General features: G+C 33.8%; 1 protein-coding gene across 1 annotated transcript in view; it reads left to right on the top strand.

Annotated features, from left to right (window-relative positions):
• Positions 1 to 17560, top strand: part of agbl4 (AGBL carboxypeptidase 4) — a 1010561-nt gene that overhangs the window by 554612 nt on the left and 438389 nt on the right. The window contains exon 5 of the mRNA XM_061976109.2: positions 2287 to 2503. Within this exon, the coding sequence (XP_061832093.2) occupies positions 2287 to 2503 (217 nt within the window). The remainder of the gene's footprint in view (positions 1 to 2286; positions 2504 to 17560) is intronic.

The raw sequence follows: 17560 nt of genomic DNA, 5'->3' as shown, positions 1-17560 counted from the left end.
GCATATTTTTACAAAATGTTGTTTGACTTTAGAAGCATATTTTTTACAAACGGTTTGACTTTGGAGGCATATGTTTACAAAATGTTGTTTGACTTTAGAGGCATATTTTTACCCAGCTGTTTGATTTTAAATGGAAATTTTTACAAAATGTTTGACTTTAAAATGCATATTTTTACAAAATGTTGTTTGACTTCAGAGGCATATTTTTTCACAAAAGGTTGTTTGATTTTAGAAGCATATTTTTGGAAGAGGTTGTTTGACTTTAGAGGCATATTTTTGCTATATGTTTGACTTTAGAGGCATATTATTACAAAAAGTTGTTTGACTTTAGAGGTATATTTTTTGAAGAGGTTGTTTGACTTTAAAGGCATATTTTTGCAAATTGTTTGACTTTAGAGGCATATTATTACAAAAAGTTTTTTGACTTTAGAGGTATAATTTCAGAAGAGGTTGTTTGACTTAAGAGGCTGATTTTTCGAAAGGTTGTTTGACTTTAGAGACATAATTTACAAAAAGTTGTTTGACTTTAGAGGTAGATTTTTTGAAGAGGTTGTTTGACTTAAGAGGCTGATTTTTCGAAAGGTTGTTTGACTTTAGAGGCATAATTTATAAAATGTTTGACTTTAGAGGTACATTTTTACAAAAGGTTGTTTGACTTAGAGACATATTTTTAGAAGAGGTTGTTTGACTTTAGAGGTATATTTTTGGAAAATATTTGATTTTAGTAGCATATTATTACAAAAAAGTTGTTTGACTTTAGAGGTATATTTTTTGAAGAGGTTGTTTGACTTTAGAGGCATATTTTTGTAAAATGTTTGACTTTAGAGGCATATTATTACAAAAAGTTGTTTGACTTTAGAGGCATATTTTTCGAAAGGTTGTTTGACTTTAGAGGCATAATTTGTAAAATGTTTGACTTTAGAGGCATATTTTTACGAAAGGTTGTTTGACTTTCTGAAGAGGTTGTTTGACATTGGAGGCATGTTTTTTACAAACTGTTTGACTTCAGAGGCACATTTTTTTTTTTTAAATGTGTTTGATTTTAGAGTTTGTTTAACTTTAGAGGCATATTTTTGGAAGAGGTTGTTTGACTTTAGAGGCATATTTTTTTACAAAATCTTGTTAACTTTAAAGGCATATTTTTACAAATTGTTTTATTTTAGAGGCATATTTTTACAAAATGTTTGACTTCAGAGGCATATTTTTCGGAAGGTTGCTTGACTTTAGAGGCATATTTTTACAAAATGTTGTTTGACTTTAGAAGCATATTTTTTACAAACGGTTTGACTTTGGAGGCATATTTTTACAAAATGTTGTTTGACTTTAGGGGCATATTTTTACCCAGCTGTTTGATTTTAAATGGAAATTTTTACAAAATGTTTGACTTTAAAATGCATATTTTTACAAAATGTTGTTTGACTTCAGAGGCATATTTTTTCACAAAAGGTTGTTTGATTTTAGAAGCATATTTTTGGAAGAGGTTGTTTGACTTTAGAGGCATATTTTTTTGCAAAATCTTGTTTAACTTTAGAGGCATATTTTTACAAATTGTTTTAATTTAGAGGCATATTTTTACAAAATGTTTGACTTCAGAGGCATATATACATAACTGTTGTAATCAAAGGCGATGGCTGTTTACGACCCCCGTCCCTTAGAAACAGCTGTTGCCATGTAATCAGGGAAAGTCCAAATAAAAGAGGAGGCGTTCAATCTTCCGTCAGAGCGTGATGGAGACTGTGCAAGAGTACAGCCCGGACGTCTCTCCTCAATTGAGCCAGATTTAATTCTGTCTCTGTTTAATTCCTTGCTTCCTGTCTTGTTTAATAGATGTCATCAGTGTTTGAAACTGACAGTAGCCTACCGTGTTCACATTTTGTATCCGACCTGACTCTTAGACCGACCTTGTGTAGGACAGTTTAAATGCGAGCCGATAATCCGTTCAATGCTGGGGACGCCCTATAGTAATCACGTAGGGAATAACCAGTCAGTGGTACAAATGGAATGAAGACGTGATAAACATCAACCGCTGTCCATCACACTGATAGACAGACATTAACTGATACCTGCTGATGGCATTTAGGATTCATCTTCAATTATAGCTGCGACTGAAGGTTAAATATTGTGAGAAATATGAATGTTCTGTGAGAGTATTGCTTTTGACATCTCTTCACTCCAGACAAACAAACACTCGACATCAGTTCTTTAAACAATTCACATCCTCTCCGTCGGTTTGAGTTGCCGACGTCTCCTCCGATTGAATGATAATCCAAACATGTCGTCCGGCAGGCAGAGACTCCCCGCCAAGAACGTCTACTACTACCGCTGCCCGGACCACCGCCGCAACTACGTCATGTCCTTCGCCTTCTGCTTCGACCGAGAGGACGACGTGTACCAGTTCGCCTACTGCTACCCTTACACCTACTCCCGGCTGCAGCACTATCTGGCCGGCCTGGAGCGCAGGAACCTTCCCTACCTGCAGAGGGAGCAGCTGGGACTCAGCGTGGTGAGTGGCAGTGCTCTGGAGGTCAAGGATGAGGATTAAGGCCTCCAGTAGGTGTTTGTCAAAGGTGTGCTGAGAATACGCAGAGCCAGATCAGTAACAACGGTCATAACTCCAGCCTCTCGCCTTGTATCGCTTGCAATGTTGGCCCCCCCAAGCCCGTGGCGTGCGGCAGCTAGTGTATCACACGCGTCGCCCGCCGGTGGCGTGTGCTCTTATCAAATAATTGTGGGAGGAAAAACTCATTAGAAATGCTTGAGAGATTACGACTTTTGCCTCTGTCCTCCTAACATTTGTCAGGGAAGGCTTGCCTCGACGGGGGCGGGAGGGGTTTGGGGGACCATGAAAGTACCCCCCATTTGTAAGGCTCGCCTGACTGTAAAATGCAGATAAGACCCTGACGTTTCCGAAGCATAACATAGTTAATGATCCGGCGTGGCCGACTCCTACAGGTCGATACAGACTTTAAACCTATGATTGTGGAATTTTTTTTTCTTTTTTTTTTTCTTTCTTTCATAAAACCGGAAGGATGCAAGGCACAGGACACAATATTAGGTACACTTAGACAAGCACAACACCAGAGTAGTAATATAAAACTATTATTAGCTGTCATGGAAGCAACAAGGGTTAGTTTTCAATGTAATGTGTACAATATGCATACTGTATATATTACAGTATGTACAGTGTAATATATGTGTGTATATATATATATATATATATATATATATATATATATATATATATATATATATATATATATATAGTCGAGGTTTATGTTTATCTGTTATACAGTGCTCAATACCGGGGTGGAGCGGAATATACGTTAGGTTAAGAAAAAACACACAGGCTATATCATCCCTTCAAGCCTGTTTCACAGGTTTCCCTGCGAAACAAGTTATTTTATATTGTATTTATATTTTATATATACAGGTAAAAGCTAGTAAATTAGAATATTTTGAAAAACTTGATTTATTTCAGTAATTGCATTCAAAAGGTGTAACTTGTACATTATATTTATTCATTGCACACAGACTGATGCATTCGAATGTTTATTTCATTTAATTTTGATGATTTGAAGTGGCAACAAATGAAAATCCAAAATTCCGTGTGTCAAAAAATTAGAATATTACTTAAGGCTAATACAAAAAAGGGATTTTTAGAAATGTTGGCCAACTGAAAAGTATGAAAATGAAAAATATGAGCATGTACAATACTCAATACTTGGTTGGAGCTCCTTTTGCCTCAATTACTGCGTTAATGCGGCGTGGCATGGAGTCCATGAGTTTCTGGCACTGCTCAGGTGTTATGAGAGCCCAGGTTGCTCTGATAGTGGCCTACAACTCTTATGCGTTTTTGGGTCTGGCATTCTGTAACTTCCTTTTCACAATAACCCACAGATTCTCTATGGGGCTAAGGTCAGGGGAGTTGGCGGGCCAATTTAGAACAGAAATACCATAGTCCGTAAACCAGGCACGGGTAGATTTTGCCCTGTGTGCAGGCGCCAAGTCCTGTTGGAACTTGAAATCTCCATCTCCATAGAGCAGGTCAGCAGCAGGAAGCATGAAGTGCTCTAAAAATGGCTGGTAGACGGCTGCGTTGACCCTGGATCTCAGGAAACAGAGTGGACCGACACCAGCAGATGACATGGCACCCCAAACCATCACTGATGGTGGAAACTTTACACTAGACTTCAGGCAACATGGATCCTGTGCCTCTCCTGTCTTCCTCCAGATTCTGGGACCTCGATTTCCAAAGGAAATGCAAAATTTGCATGGTTGGGTGATGGTTTGGGGTGCCATGTCATCTGCTGGTGTCGGTCCACTCTGTTTCCTGAGATCCAGGGTCAACGCAGCCGTCTACGAGCAAGTTTTAGAGCACTTCATGCTTCCTGCTGCTGACCTGCTCTATGGAGATGGAGATTTCAAGTTCCAACAGGACTTGGCGCCTGCACACAGCGCAAAATCTACCCGTGCCTGGTTTACGGACCATGGTATTTCTGTTCTAAATTGGCCCGCCAACTCCCCTGACCTTAGCCCCATAGAAAATCTGTGGGGTATTGTGAAAAGGAAGATGCAGAATGCCAGACCCAAAAACGCAGAAGAGTTGAAGGCCACTATCAGAGCAACCTGGGCTCTCATAACACCTGAGCAGTGCCAGAAACTCATCGACTCCATGCCACGCCGCATTAACGCAGTAATTGAGGCAAAAGGAGCTCCAACCAAGTATTGAGTATCGTACATGCTCATATTTTTCATTTTCATACTTTTCAGTTGGCCAACATTTTTAAAATCCCTTTTTTGTATTAGCCTTAAGTAATATTCTAATTTTGTGACACACGGAATTTTGGATTTTCATTTGTTGCCACTTCAAATCATCAAAATTAAATGAAATACACATTTGAATGCATCAGTCTGTGTGCAATGAATAAATATAATGTACAAGTTACACCTTTTGAATGCAATTAATGTAATAAATCAAGTTTTTCAAAATATTCTAATTTACTGGCTTTTACCTGTATATATATATATATATATATAGTCGAGGTTTATGTTTATCCGTTATACAGTGCTCAATACCGGGGTAGAGCGGAATATACGTTAGGTTAGGAAAAAACACAGAGGCTATATCATCCCTTCAAGCCTGTTTCACAGGTTTCCCTGCGAAACAAGTTATTTTATATTGTATTTCTATTTTATATATATATATTTTACAAATATTTGACTTTAGAGGCATAGTTTTACAAATGCTTGACTTTAGAGGTATATTTTTACACAAGGTTGTTTGACTTCAGAGGGATATTTTTACAAAATGTTCGACTTTAGAGGCATATTTTTACAAAATCTTGTTTGACTTCAAAACGCATTTTTTAAAACAGGTGTGTTTGACTTTAGAGGCATATTTTGGCAAAATGTTTGTCTTTAGAGGCATATTTTAAAAAAAATTGTTTGACCTTAGAGGCATATTTTTACAAAATGTTTGTCTTTAGAGGCATATTTAAAAAAAAATTGTTTGACTTTAGAGGCTTTTTTTTTATTTTTATTGTTTGACCTTAGAGGCATATTTTTACAAAATGTTTGTCTTTAGAGGCATATTTTTACAAAATGTTGTTTGACTTTAGAGAAATATTTTTTTTTACAAAATATTTGAATTTAGAGGCACATTTAAAAAAAATGTTGTTTGACTTTAGAGGTACATTTTTAGAAGAGATTGTTTGACTTTAGAGGCATATTTTTTAGAAGAGGTTATTTGACTTTAGAGGCATATTTTTGCAAAATGTTTGACTTTAGAGGCATATTATTACAAAAAGTTGTTTGACTTTAGAGGTATATTTTTTGAAGAGGTTGTTTGACTTTAGAGGCATATTTTTGCAAATTGTTTGACTTTAGAGGCATATTATTACAAATGTTGTTTGACTTTAGAGGTATGTATTTTGAAAAGATTGTTTGACTTTAGAGGCATATTTTTGCAAAATGTTTGACATTAGAGGCATATTATTACAAAAAGTTGTTTGACTTTAGAGGTATATTTTTTGAACAGGTTGTTTGACTTTAGAGGCATATTTTTGCAAATTGTTTGACTTTAGAGGCATATTATTACAAAAAGTTGTTTGACTTTAGAGGTATATTTTTTGAAGAGGTTGTTTGACTTTGAAGGCATATTTTTGCAAATTGTTTGACTTTAGAGGCATATTATTACAAAAAGTTGTTTGACTTTAGAGGTATTATTTTAGAAGAGGTTGTTTGACTTTAGAGGCATATTTTTAGAAGAGGTTGTTTGACTTTAGAGGCATATTTTTGCAAAATGTTTGACTTTAGAGGTATATTACAAACAGTTGTTTGACTTTAGAGGTATATTTTTTGAAGAGGTTGTTTGACTTTAGAGGTATATTTTAAGAAAAGGTTGTTTGACTTTAGAGGCATATTTTTGCAAAATGTTTGACTTTAGAGGCATATTATTACAAAAAGTTGTTTGACTTTAGAGGTGTATTTTTTGAAGAGGTTGTTTGACTTTAGAGGCATATTTTTGCAAAATGTTTGACTTTAGAGGCATATTATTACAAAAAGTTGTTTGACTTTAGAGGCATATTTTTGAAGAGGTTGTTTGACTCAAGAGGCTGATTTTTCGAAAGGTTGTTTGACTTTAGAGACATCATTTGCAAAATGTTAGACTTTAGAGGTACATTTTTACAAAAGGTTGTTTGACTTAGAGGCATATTTTTAGAAGAGGTTGTTTGACTTTAGAGGTATATTTTTGGAAAATGTTTGACTTTAGAGGCATATTATTACAAAAAGTTGTTTGACTTTAGAGGTATATTTTTTGAAGAGGCTGTTTGACTTTAGATGCATTTTTTGTAAAATGTTTGACTTTAGAGGCATATTATTACAAAAAGTTGTTTGATTTTAGAGGCATATTTTTCGAAAGGTTGTTTGACTATAGAGGCATAATTTGCAAAATGTTTGACTTTAGAGGCATATTTTTACAAAAGGTTGTTTGACTTTATAGGTATATTTTCTGAAGAGGTTGTTTGATTTTAGAGGCATCGTTTTGGAAGAGTTTGTTTGACTTTAGAGGCATTCTTTTGGAAGAGGTTGTTTGACTTTAGAGGCATATTTTTTGCAAAATCTTGTTTGACTTTAGAGGCATATTTTTACAAATTGTTTTATTTTAGAGGCATATTTTTACAAAATGTTTGACTTTAGAGGCATATTTTTCGGAAGGTTGCTTGACTTTAGAGGCATATTTTTACAAAATGTTGTTTGACTTTAGAGGCATATTTTTTACAAACGGGTTGACTCTGGAGGCATATTTTTACAAAATGTTGTTTGACTTTAGAGGCATATTTTTACCCAGCTGTTTGATTTTAAAGGGATATTTTTACAAAATGTTTGACTTTAAAATGCATATTTTTACCCAGCTGTTTGATTTTAATGGGATATTTTTACAAAATGTTTGACTTTAAAATGCATATTTTTACAAAATGTTGTTTGACTTCAGAGGCATATTTTTTCACAAAAGGTTGTTTGATTTTAAAGGCATATTTTTGGAAGAGGTTGTTTGACTTTAGAGGCATATTTTTACAAATTGTTTTATTTTAGAGGCATATTTTTACAAAATGTTTGACTTTAGAGGCATATTTTTCGGAAGGTTGCTTGACTTTAGAGGCATATTTTTACAAAATGTTGTTTGACTTTAGAGGCATATTTTTTACAAACGGGTTGACTCTGGAGGCATATTTTTACAAAATGTTGTTTGACTTTAGAGGCATATTTTTACCCAGCTGTTTGATTTTAAAGGGATATTTTTACAAAATGTTTGACTTTAAAATGCATATTTTTACCCAGCTGTTTGATTTTAATGGGATATTTTTACAAAATGTTTGACTTTAAAATGCATATTTTTACAAAATGTTGTTTGACTTCAGAGGCATATTTTTTCACAAAAGGTTGTTTGATTTTAAAGGCATATTTTTGGAAGAGGTTGTTTGACTTTAGAGGCATATTTTTACAAAAAAAATTTATTTTAGAGGCATATTTTTACAAAATGTTGGACTTCAGAGGCATATTTTTACAAAATGTTTGACTTTAGAGGCATATTTTTTACAAACTGTCTTTATGGGCATGTTTTTACAAAATGTTTAACTTTAGAGGCATATGTTTACAAACTATTTGACTTTAGAGGCATATTTTTGCAAAATGTCTGACTTTTGATGTATGTTTTTGCAAACGGTTTGACTCTGGAGGCATATTTTTACAAAAATATTGTTTGACTTTAGAGGCATATTTTTTACAAACTGTTTGACTTTACAGGCATGTTTTTTCCAAATGTTTAACTTTAGAGGCATATTTTTGCAAAATGTTTGACTTTAGATGTATATTTTTGCAAAATCTTTGATTTTAGAGGCATATTTTTACAAAAAATTGTCTGACTTTAGAGGCATATTTTTAGAAGAGGTTGTTTGACATAAGAGGCTGTGATTTTTCAAAATGTTGTTTGACTTTAGAGGCCTATTTTTTACAAACTGTTTGACTTTACAGGCATGTTTTTACCAAATGTTTAACTTTAGAGGCATATGTTTACAAACTGTTTGACTTTAGAGACATATTTTTGCAAAATGTTTGACTTTAGAGGTATTTTTTTACAAAAAAAATGTGACTTTAGAGGCATATTTTTAGAAGAGGTTGTTTGACATTAGAGGCTGATTTTTCAAAAGGTTGTCTGACTTTAGAGGTGTATTTTGCAAAATATTTGACTTTAGAGGTATATTTTTACAACATGTTGTTTGACTTTATAGGCATATTTTTACAAAATGTTGTTTGACTTTAGGGGCATATTTTTAGAAGAGGTTGTTTGACATTAGAGGCTGATTTTTCAAAAGGTTGTCTGACTTTAGAGGTGTGTTTTGCAAAATATTTGACTTTAGAGGTATATATTTACAACATGTTGTTTGACTTTATAGGCATATTTTTACAAAATGTTGTTTGACTTTAAGGGCATATTTTTAGAAGAGGTTGTTTGACTTTAGAGGTATATTTTTACAAACGGTTTGACTTTGGAGGCATATTTTTACAAAAATGTTGTTTGACTCTAGAGGCATATTTTTTACAAACTGTTTGACTTTAGAGGCATATTTTTAGAAGAGGTTGTTTGACTTTAGAGGCATATTTTTGCAAAATGTTTGACTTTAGAGGTATATTACAAACAGTTGTTTGACTTTAGAGGTATATTTTTTGAAGAGGTTGTTTGACTTTAGAGGTATATTTTAAGAAAAGGTTGTTTGACTTTAGAGGCATATTTTTGCAAAATGTTTATCTTTAGAGGCATATTATTACAAAAAGTTGTTTGACTTTAGAGGTGTATTTTTTGAAGAGGTTGTTTGACTTTAGAGGCATATTTTTGCAAAATGTTTGACTTTAGAGGCATATTATTACAAAAAGTTGTTTGACTTTAGAGGCATATTTTTGAAGAGGTTGTTTGACTCAAGAGGCTGATTTTTCGAAAGGTTGTTTGACTTTAGAGACATCATTTGCAAAATGTTAGACTTTAGAGGTACATTTTTACAAAAGGTTGTTTGACTTAGAGGCATATTTTTAGAAGAGGTTGTTTGACTTTAGAGGTATATTTTTGGAAAATGTTTGACTTTAGAGGCATATTATTACAAAAAGTTGTTTGACTTTAGAGGTATATTTTTTGAAGAGGCTGTTTGACTCTAGATGCATTTTTTGTAAAATGTTTGACTTTAGAGGCATATTATTACAAAAAGTTGTTTGATTTTAGAGGCATATTTTTCGAAAGGTTGTTTGACTATAGAGGCATAATTTGCAAAATGTTTGACTTTAGAGGCATATTTTTACAAAAGGTTGTTTGACTTTATAGGTATATTTTCTGAAGAGGTTGTTTGATTTTAGAGGCATCGTTTTGGAAGAGTTTGTTTGACTTTAGAGGCATTCTTTTGGAAGAGGTTGTTTGACTTTAGAGGCATATTTTTTGCAAAATCTTGTTTGACTTTAGAGGCATATTTTTACAAATTGTTTTATTTTAGAGGCATATTTTTACAAAATGTTTGACTTTAGAGGCATATTTTTCGGAAGGTTGCTTGACTTTAGAGGCATATTTTTACAAAATGTTGTTTGACTTTAGAGGCATATTTTTTACAAACGGGTTGACTCTGGAGGCATATTTTTACAAAATGTTGTTTGACTTTAGAGGCATATTTTTACCCAGCTGTTTGATTTTAAAGGGATATTTTTACAAAATGTTTGACTTTAAAATGCATATTTTTACCCAGCTGTTTGATTTTAATGGGATATTTTTACAAAATGTTTGACTTTAAAATGCATATTTTTACAAAATGTTGTTTGACTTCAGAGGCATATTTTTTCACAAAAGGTTGTTTGATTTTAAAGGCATATTTTTGGAAGAGGTTGTTTGACTTTAGAGGCATATTTTTACAAATTGTTTTATTTTAGAGGCATATTTTTACAAAATGTTTGACTTTAGAGGCATATTTTTCGGAAGGTTGCTTGACTTTAGAGGCATATTTTTACAAAATGTTGTTTGACTTTAGAGGCATATTTTTTACAAACGGGTTGACTCTGGAGGCATATTTTTACAAAATGTTGTTTGACTTTAGAGGCATATTTTTACCCAGCTGTTTGATTTTAAAGGGATATTTTTACAAAATGTTTGACTTTAAAATGCATATTTTTACCCAGCTGTTTGATTTTAATGGGATATTTTTACAAAATGTTTGACTTTAAAATGCATATTTTTACAAAATGTTGTTTGACTTCAGAGGCATATTTTTTCACAAAAGGTTGTTTGATTTTAAAGGCATATTTTTGGAAGAGGTTGTTTGACTTTAGAGGCATATTTTTACAAAAAAAATTTATTTTAGAGGCATATTTTTACAAAATGTTGGACTTCAGAGGCATATTTTTACAAAATGTTTGACTTTAGAGGCATATTTTTTACAAACTGTCTTTATGGGCATGTTTTTACAAAATGTTTAACTTTAGAGGCATATGTTTACAAACTATTTGACTTTAGAGGCATATTTTTGCAAAATGTCTGACTTTTGATGTATGTTTTTGCAAACGGTTTGACTCTGGAGGCATATTTTTACAAAAATATTGTTTGACTTTAGAGGCATATTTTTTACAAACTGTTTGACTTTACAGGCATGTTTTTTCCAAATGTTTAACTTTAGAGGCATATTTTTGCAAAATGTTTGACTTTAGATGTATATTTTTGCAAAATCTTTGATTTTAGAGGCATATTTTTACAAAAAATTGTCTGACTTTAGAGGCATATTTTTAGAAGAGGTTGTTTGACATAAGAGGCTGTGATTTTTCAAAATGTTGTTTGACTTTAGAGGCCTATTTTTTACAAACTGTTTGACTTTACAGGCATGTTTTTACCAAATGTTTAACTTTAGAGGCATATGTTTACAAACTGTTTGACTTTAGAGACATATTTTTGCAAAATGTTTGACTTTAGAGGTATTTTTTTACAAAAAAAATGTGACTTTAGAGGCATATTTTTAGAAGAGGTTGTTTGACATTAGAGGCTGATTTTTCAAAAGGTTGTCTGACTTTAGAGGTGTATTTTGCAAAATATTTGACTTTAGAGGTATATTTTTACAACATGTTGTTTGACTTTATAGGCATATTTTTACAAAATGTTGTTTGACTTTAGGGGCATATTTTTAGAAGAGGTTGTTTGACATTAGAGGCTGATTTTTCAAAAGGTTGTCTGACTTTAGAGGTGTGTTTTGCAAAATATTTGACTTTAGAGGTATATATTTACAACATGTTGTTTGACTTTATAGGCATATTTTTACAAAATGTTGTTTGACTTTAAGGGCATATTTTTAGAAGAGGTTGTTTGACTTTAGAGGTATATTTTTACAAACGGTTTGACTTTGGAGGCATATTTTTACAAAAATGTTGTTTGACTCTAGAGGCATATTTTTTACAAACTGTTTGACTTTAGAGGCATATTTTTAGAAGAGGTTGTTTGACTTTAGAGGCATATTTTTGCAAAATGTTTGACTTTAGAGGTATATTACAAACAGTTGTTTGACTTTAGAGGTATATTTTTTGAAGAGGTTGTTTGACTTTAGAGGTATATTTTAAGAAAAGGTTGTTTGACTTTAGAGGCATATTTTTGCAAAATGTTTATCTTTAGAGGCATATTATTACAAAAAGTTGTTTGACTTTAGAGGTGTATTTTTTGAAGAGGTTGTTTGACTTTAGAGGCATATTTTTGCAAAATGTTTGACTTTAGAGGCATATTATTACAAAAAGTTGTTTGACTTTAGAGGCATATTTTTGAAGAGGTTGTTTGACTCAAGAGGCTGATTTTTCGAAAGGTTGTTTGACTTTAGAGACATCATTTGCAAAATGTTAGACTTTAGAGGTACATTTTTACAAAAGGTTGTTTGACTTAGAGGCATATTTTTAGAAGAGGTTGTTTGACTTTAGAGGTATATTTTTGGAAAATGTTTGACTTTAGAGGCATATTATTACAAAAAGTTGTTTGACTTTAGAGGTATATTTTTTGAAGAGGCTGTTTGACTCTAGATGCATTTTTTGTAAAATGTTTGACTTTAGAGGCATATTATTACAAAAAGTTGTTTGATTTTAGAGGCATATTTTTCGAAAGGTTGTTTGACTATAGAGGCATAATTTGCAAAATGTTTGACTTTAGAGGCATATTTTTACAAAAGGTTGTTTGACTTTATAGGTATATTTTCTGAAGAGGTTGTTTGATTTTAGAGGCATCGTTTTTGAAGAGTTTGTTTGACTTTAGAGGCATTCTTTTGGAAGAGGTTGTTTGACTTTAGAGGCATATTTTTTGCAAAATCTTGTTTGACTTTAGAGGCATATTTTTACAAATTGTTTTATTTTAGAGGCATATTTTTACAAAATGTTTGACTTCAGAGGCATATTTTTCGGAAGGTTGCTTGACTTTAGAGGCATATTTTTACAAAATGTTGTTTGACTTTAGAGGCATATTTTTTACAAACGGTTTGACTCTGGAGGCATATTTTTACAAAATGTTGTTTGACTTTAGAGGCATATTTTTACCCAGCTGTTTGATTTTAAAGGGATATTTTTACAAAATGTTTGACTTTAAAATGCATATTTTTACCCAGCTGTTTGATTTTAATGGGATATTTTTACAAAATGTTTGACTTTAAAATGCATATTTTTACAAAATGTTGTTTGACTTCAGAGGCATATTTTTTCACAAAAGGTTGTTTGATTTTAAAGGCATATTTTTGGAAGAGGTTGTTTGACTTTAGAGGCATATTTTTACAAAAAAATTTTATTTTAGAGGCATATTTTTACAAAATGTTGGACTTCAGAGGCATATTTTTACAAAATGTTTGACTTTAGAGGCATATTTTTTACAAACTGTTTGTCTTTATAGGCATGTTTTTACAAAATGTTTAACTTTAGAGGCATATGTTTACAAACTATTTGACTTTAGAGGCATATTTTTGCAAAATGTCTGACTTTTGATGTATGTTTTTGCAAACGGTTTGACTCTGGAGGCATATTTTTACAAAAATGTTGTTTGACTTTAGAGGCATATTTTTAGAAGAGGTTGTTTGACATAAGAGGCTGTGATTTTTCAAAATGTTGTTTGACTTTAGAGGCCTATTTTTTACAAACTGTTTGACTTTACAGGCATGTTTTTACCAAATGTTTAACTTTAGAGGCATATGTTTACAAACTGTTTGACTTTAGAGACATATTTTTGCAAAATGTTTGACTTTAGAGGTATTTTTTTTACAAAAAAAATGTGACTTTAGAGGCATATTTTTAGAAGAGGTTGTTTGACATTAGAGGCTGATTTTTCAAAAGGTTGTCTGACTTTAGAGGTGTATTTTGCAAAATATTTGACTTTAGAGGTATATTTTTACAACATGTTGTTTGACTTTATAGGCATATTTTTACAAAATGTTGTTTGACTTTAGGGGCATATTTTTAGAAGAGGTTGTTTGACATTAGAGGCTGATTTTTCAAAAGGTTGTCTGACTTTAGAGGTGTGTTTTGCAAAATATTTGACTTTAGAGGTATATATTTACAACATGTTGTTTGACTTTATAGGCATATTTTTACAAAATGTTGTTTGACTTTAAGGGCATATTTTTAGAAGAGGTTGTTTGACTTTAGAGGTATATTTTTACAAACGGTTTGACTTTGGAGGCATATTTTTACAAAAATGTTGTTTGACTCTAGAGGCATATTTTTTACAAACTGTTTGACTTTAGAGACATATTTTTGCAAAATGTTTGACTTTAGAGGTATGTTTTTGCAAAATGTTTGATTTCAGTAGCATTTTTTTACCAAAAAAATGTGACTTTAGAGGCATATTTTTAAAAGAGGTTGTTTGACATTAGAGGCTGATTTTTCAAAAGGTTGTCTGACTTTAGAGGTATATTTTGCAAAATATTTGACTTTAGAGGTATATTTTTGCATAATGTTTGACTTTAGAGGCATATTATTACAAAAAGTTGTTTGACTTTAGAGGTATATTTTTTGAAGAGGTTGTTTTATTTTAGAGGCATATTTTTGTAAAATGTTTGACTTTAGAGGCATATTATTACAAAAATGTTGTTTGACTCTAGAGGCATATTTTTTACAAACTGTTTGACTTTAGAGACATATTTTTGAAAAACAATTTGACTTTAGAGGCATATTTTTACAAGAGGTTGTTTGACATTAGAGGCTGATTTTTCAAAATGTTGTTTGACTTGAGAGGTATATTTTTACAAACGGTTTGACTCTGGAGGCATATTTTTACAAAAATGTTGTTTGACTTCAGAGGCATATTTTTTACAAACTGTTTGACTTTATAGGCACTTTTTTACAAAATGTTTAACTTTAGAGGTATATGTTTACAAACTACCGTATTTTCCGCACTATAAGGCGCACCGGATTATTAGCCGCACCTTCTATGAATTACATATTTCATAATTTTGTCCACCAATAAGCCGCCCCGGACTAAAAGCCGCGCCTACGCTGCGCTAAAGTGAATGTCAAAAAAACGCTGCGCTAAAGTGAATGTCAAAAAAACAGTCAGATAGTTCAGTCAAACTTTAATAATATATTGAAAACCAGCGTTCTAACAACTCTGTCCCAAAATGTACGCAAATGTGCAATCACAAACATAGTAAAATTCAAAATGGTGTAGAGCAATAAATAGCAACATAATGTTGCTCGAACGTTAATGTCACAACACACAAAATAAACATAGCGCTCACCTTCTGAAGTTATTCTTCATTCGTAAATCCTTCGAATTCTTCGTCTTCGGTGTCCGAATTGAAAAGTTGCGGAAGCGTGGGATCCAAAAATGGCCGGCTCCGCCTCGTAGAAGTCATCGGATTCAGTGTCGCTGTTGTTGTGCAGCAGTTCTGTGAATCCTGCCTTCCGGAAAGCTCGGACCACAGTTGTGACCGAAACTATCTGCCCAGGCATTTACGATCCACTGGCAGATGTTGGCGTATGTCGACCGGCGCTATCTGCCCGTCTTAGTGAAGGTGTGTTCGCCTTCGGAGCTGTGTGAAAAAAGCCACCCGGCCTCTTCGCGTAAACTTCCCTTAACCACTCGCTCATCTTTTCTTCATCCATCCATCCCTTCGAGTTAGCTTTTATGATGACGCCGGCTGGAAAGGTCTCTTTTGGCAAGGTCTTCCTTTTGAATATCACCATGAGTGGAAGTTAGCATGGCAAGCTAGAACCACAGTGAAGGATGACTCCTCATTCTCTGTGGTGCGAATATTCACCGTACGTGCTCCCGTTCCACAGTGCAGTTCACAGGAATATCAGTTGCTGTGAAATACGGTAGTAATCCGTGTGCGGATGGAGAGATTGCGTCTTTTTATGAACCGGATCCTTGTCCTTTGTAGGAGCCATTTTGTGGTCTTTACAGATGTAAACAGGAAATGAAACGTACGGTGATATCCGCGCGTTTTTTCTTCTTCTTCCGGGGGCGGGTGAAGCGCTTCCTGTTCTATGGGGGCGGGTGAAGCGCTTCCTGTTCTATGGGGGCGGGTGCTTTCCTTGGCGGTTGCTTGCGTAGAAGAAGAAGCGCTTCCTGTTCTACCGGGAAAAAAGATGGCGGCTGTTTACCGAAGTTGCGAGACCGAAACTTTATGAAAATGAATCGTAATAAAGCGCACCGGGTTATTAGGCGCACTGTCAGCTTTTGAGAAAAATTGTGGTTTTTAGGTGCGCCTTATAGTGCGGAAAATACGGTATTTGACTTTAGAGGCATATTTTTGCAAAATGTTTGACTTTAGATGTATATTTTTGCAAAATTGTTTGACTTTAGAGGCATATTTTTAGAAGAGGTTGTTTGACTTTAGAGGCATATTTTTTACAAACTGTTTGACTTTACAGGCATGTTTTTACCAAATGTTTAACTTTAGAGGCATATGTTTACAAACTGTTTGACTTTAGAGACATATTTTTGCAAAATGTTTGACTTTAGAGGTATGTTTTTGCAAAATGTTTGATTTTAGAAGCATACGGGGAAGACCCAGGACACGTTGGGAAGACTATATCTCCCGGCTGGCCTGGGAACGCCTCGGGGTCCCACAGGAAGAGCTGGACGAAGTGGTTGGGGAGAGGGAAGTCTGGGCTTCCCTGCTTAGGCTGCTGCCCCCGCGACCCGAGCTCGGATAAGCGGAAGAAGATGGATGGATGGATGGATTTTTACAAAAAAAATGTGACTTTAGAGGCATATTTTTAGAAGAGGTTGTTTGACATTAGAGGCTGATTTTTCAAAAGGTTGTCTGACTTTAGAGGTATATTTTGCAAAATATTTGACTTTAGAGGTATATTTTTACAACATGTTGTTTGACTTTAGAGGCATATTTTTACAAAATGTTGTTTGACTTTAGAGGCATATTTTTACAAAATGTTGTTTGACTTTATAGGCATATTTTTACAAAATGTTGTTTGACTTTAGAGGCATATTTTTACAAAATGTTGTTTGACTTTAGAGGCATATTTTTCAAAGAGGCTGTTTAACTTTAGAGGCATATTTTACAAGAATTTGTTTGACTTTAGAGGTTTATTCTTTCCAATCTGCTGTCTCCAAGGTTCCGTGCGTTTGCCTTTGGAAGCTTCCTGTGGTCTCCTCTGCTGGGCGGCTGCTAATCAAAGCAATGGAGTGTTTTATTGTTTGTACAAAGATCCTCTCCCAGCCAAGATCAGGGCTGTGGCATGGCTGCCTCTCAGATGCCTCCTTTGAGCGAGACGGAGCAGCAGAGAGGAAGAACAGACACGCTTGCTTTGACTCACCATTAGTATTCATAGTCATCGCGGCCTTTTATGGACGCATTTTTCTCTTTATGTTGTGCGCTGGCAGACATCACATCTCTTTCTGCCTCCTCCCTCCCCACTACCTCACGCACATTTGCAAGTGCAAACCCTCACGCGGGTCAGGGGGCGAAGACGCGGGGGATCTTTGAGGCGTTCAAAGACAGACGACGCTCCGACTCGTTAGCGGGGACACGTTCACCTTCTAATGGCTTCACTTATC

Source organism: Nerophis lumbriciformis, linkage group LG14 (assembly GCF_033978685.3).
Source record: "Nerophis lumbriciformis linkage group LG14, RoL_Nlum_v2.1, whole genome shotgun sequence".
In the NCBI taxonomy this organism is placed as follows: Eukaryota; Metazoa; Chordata; class Actinopteri; order Syngnathiformes; family Syngnathidae; genus Nerophis; species Nerophis lumbriciformis.
This window is presented reverse-complemented; position numbering and strand designations above follow the sequence as displayed.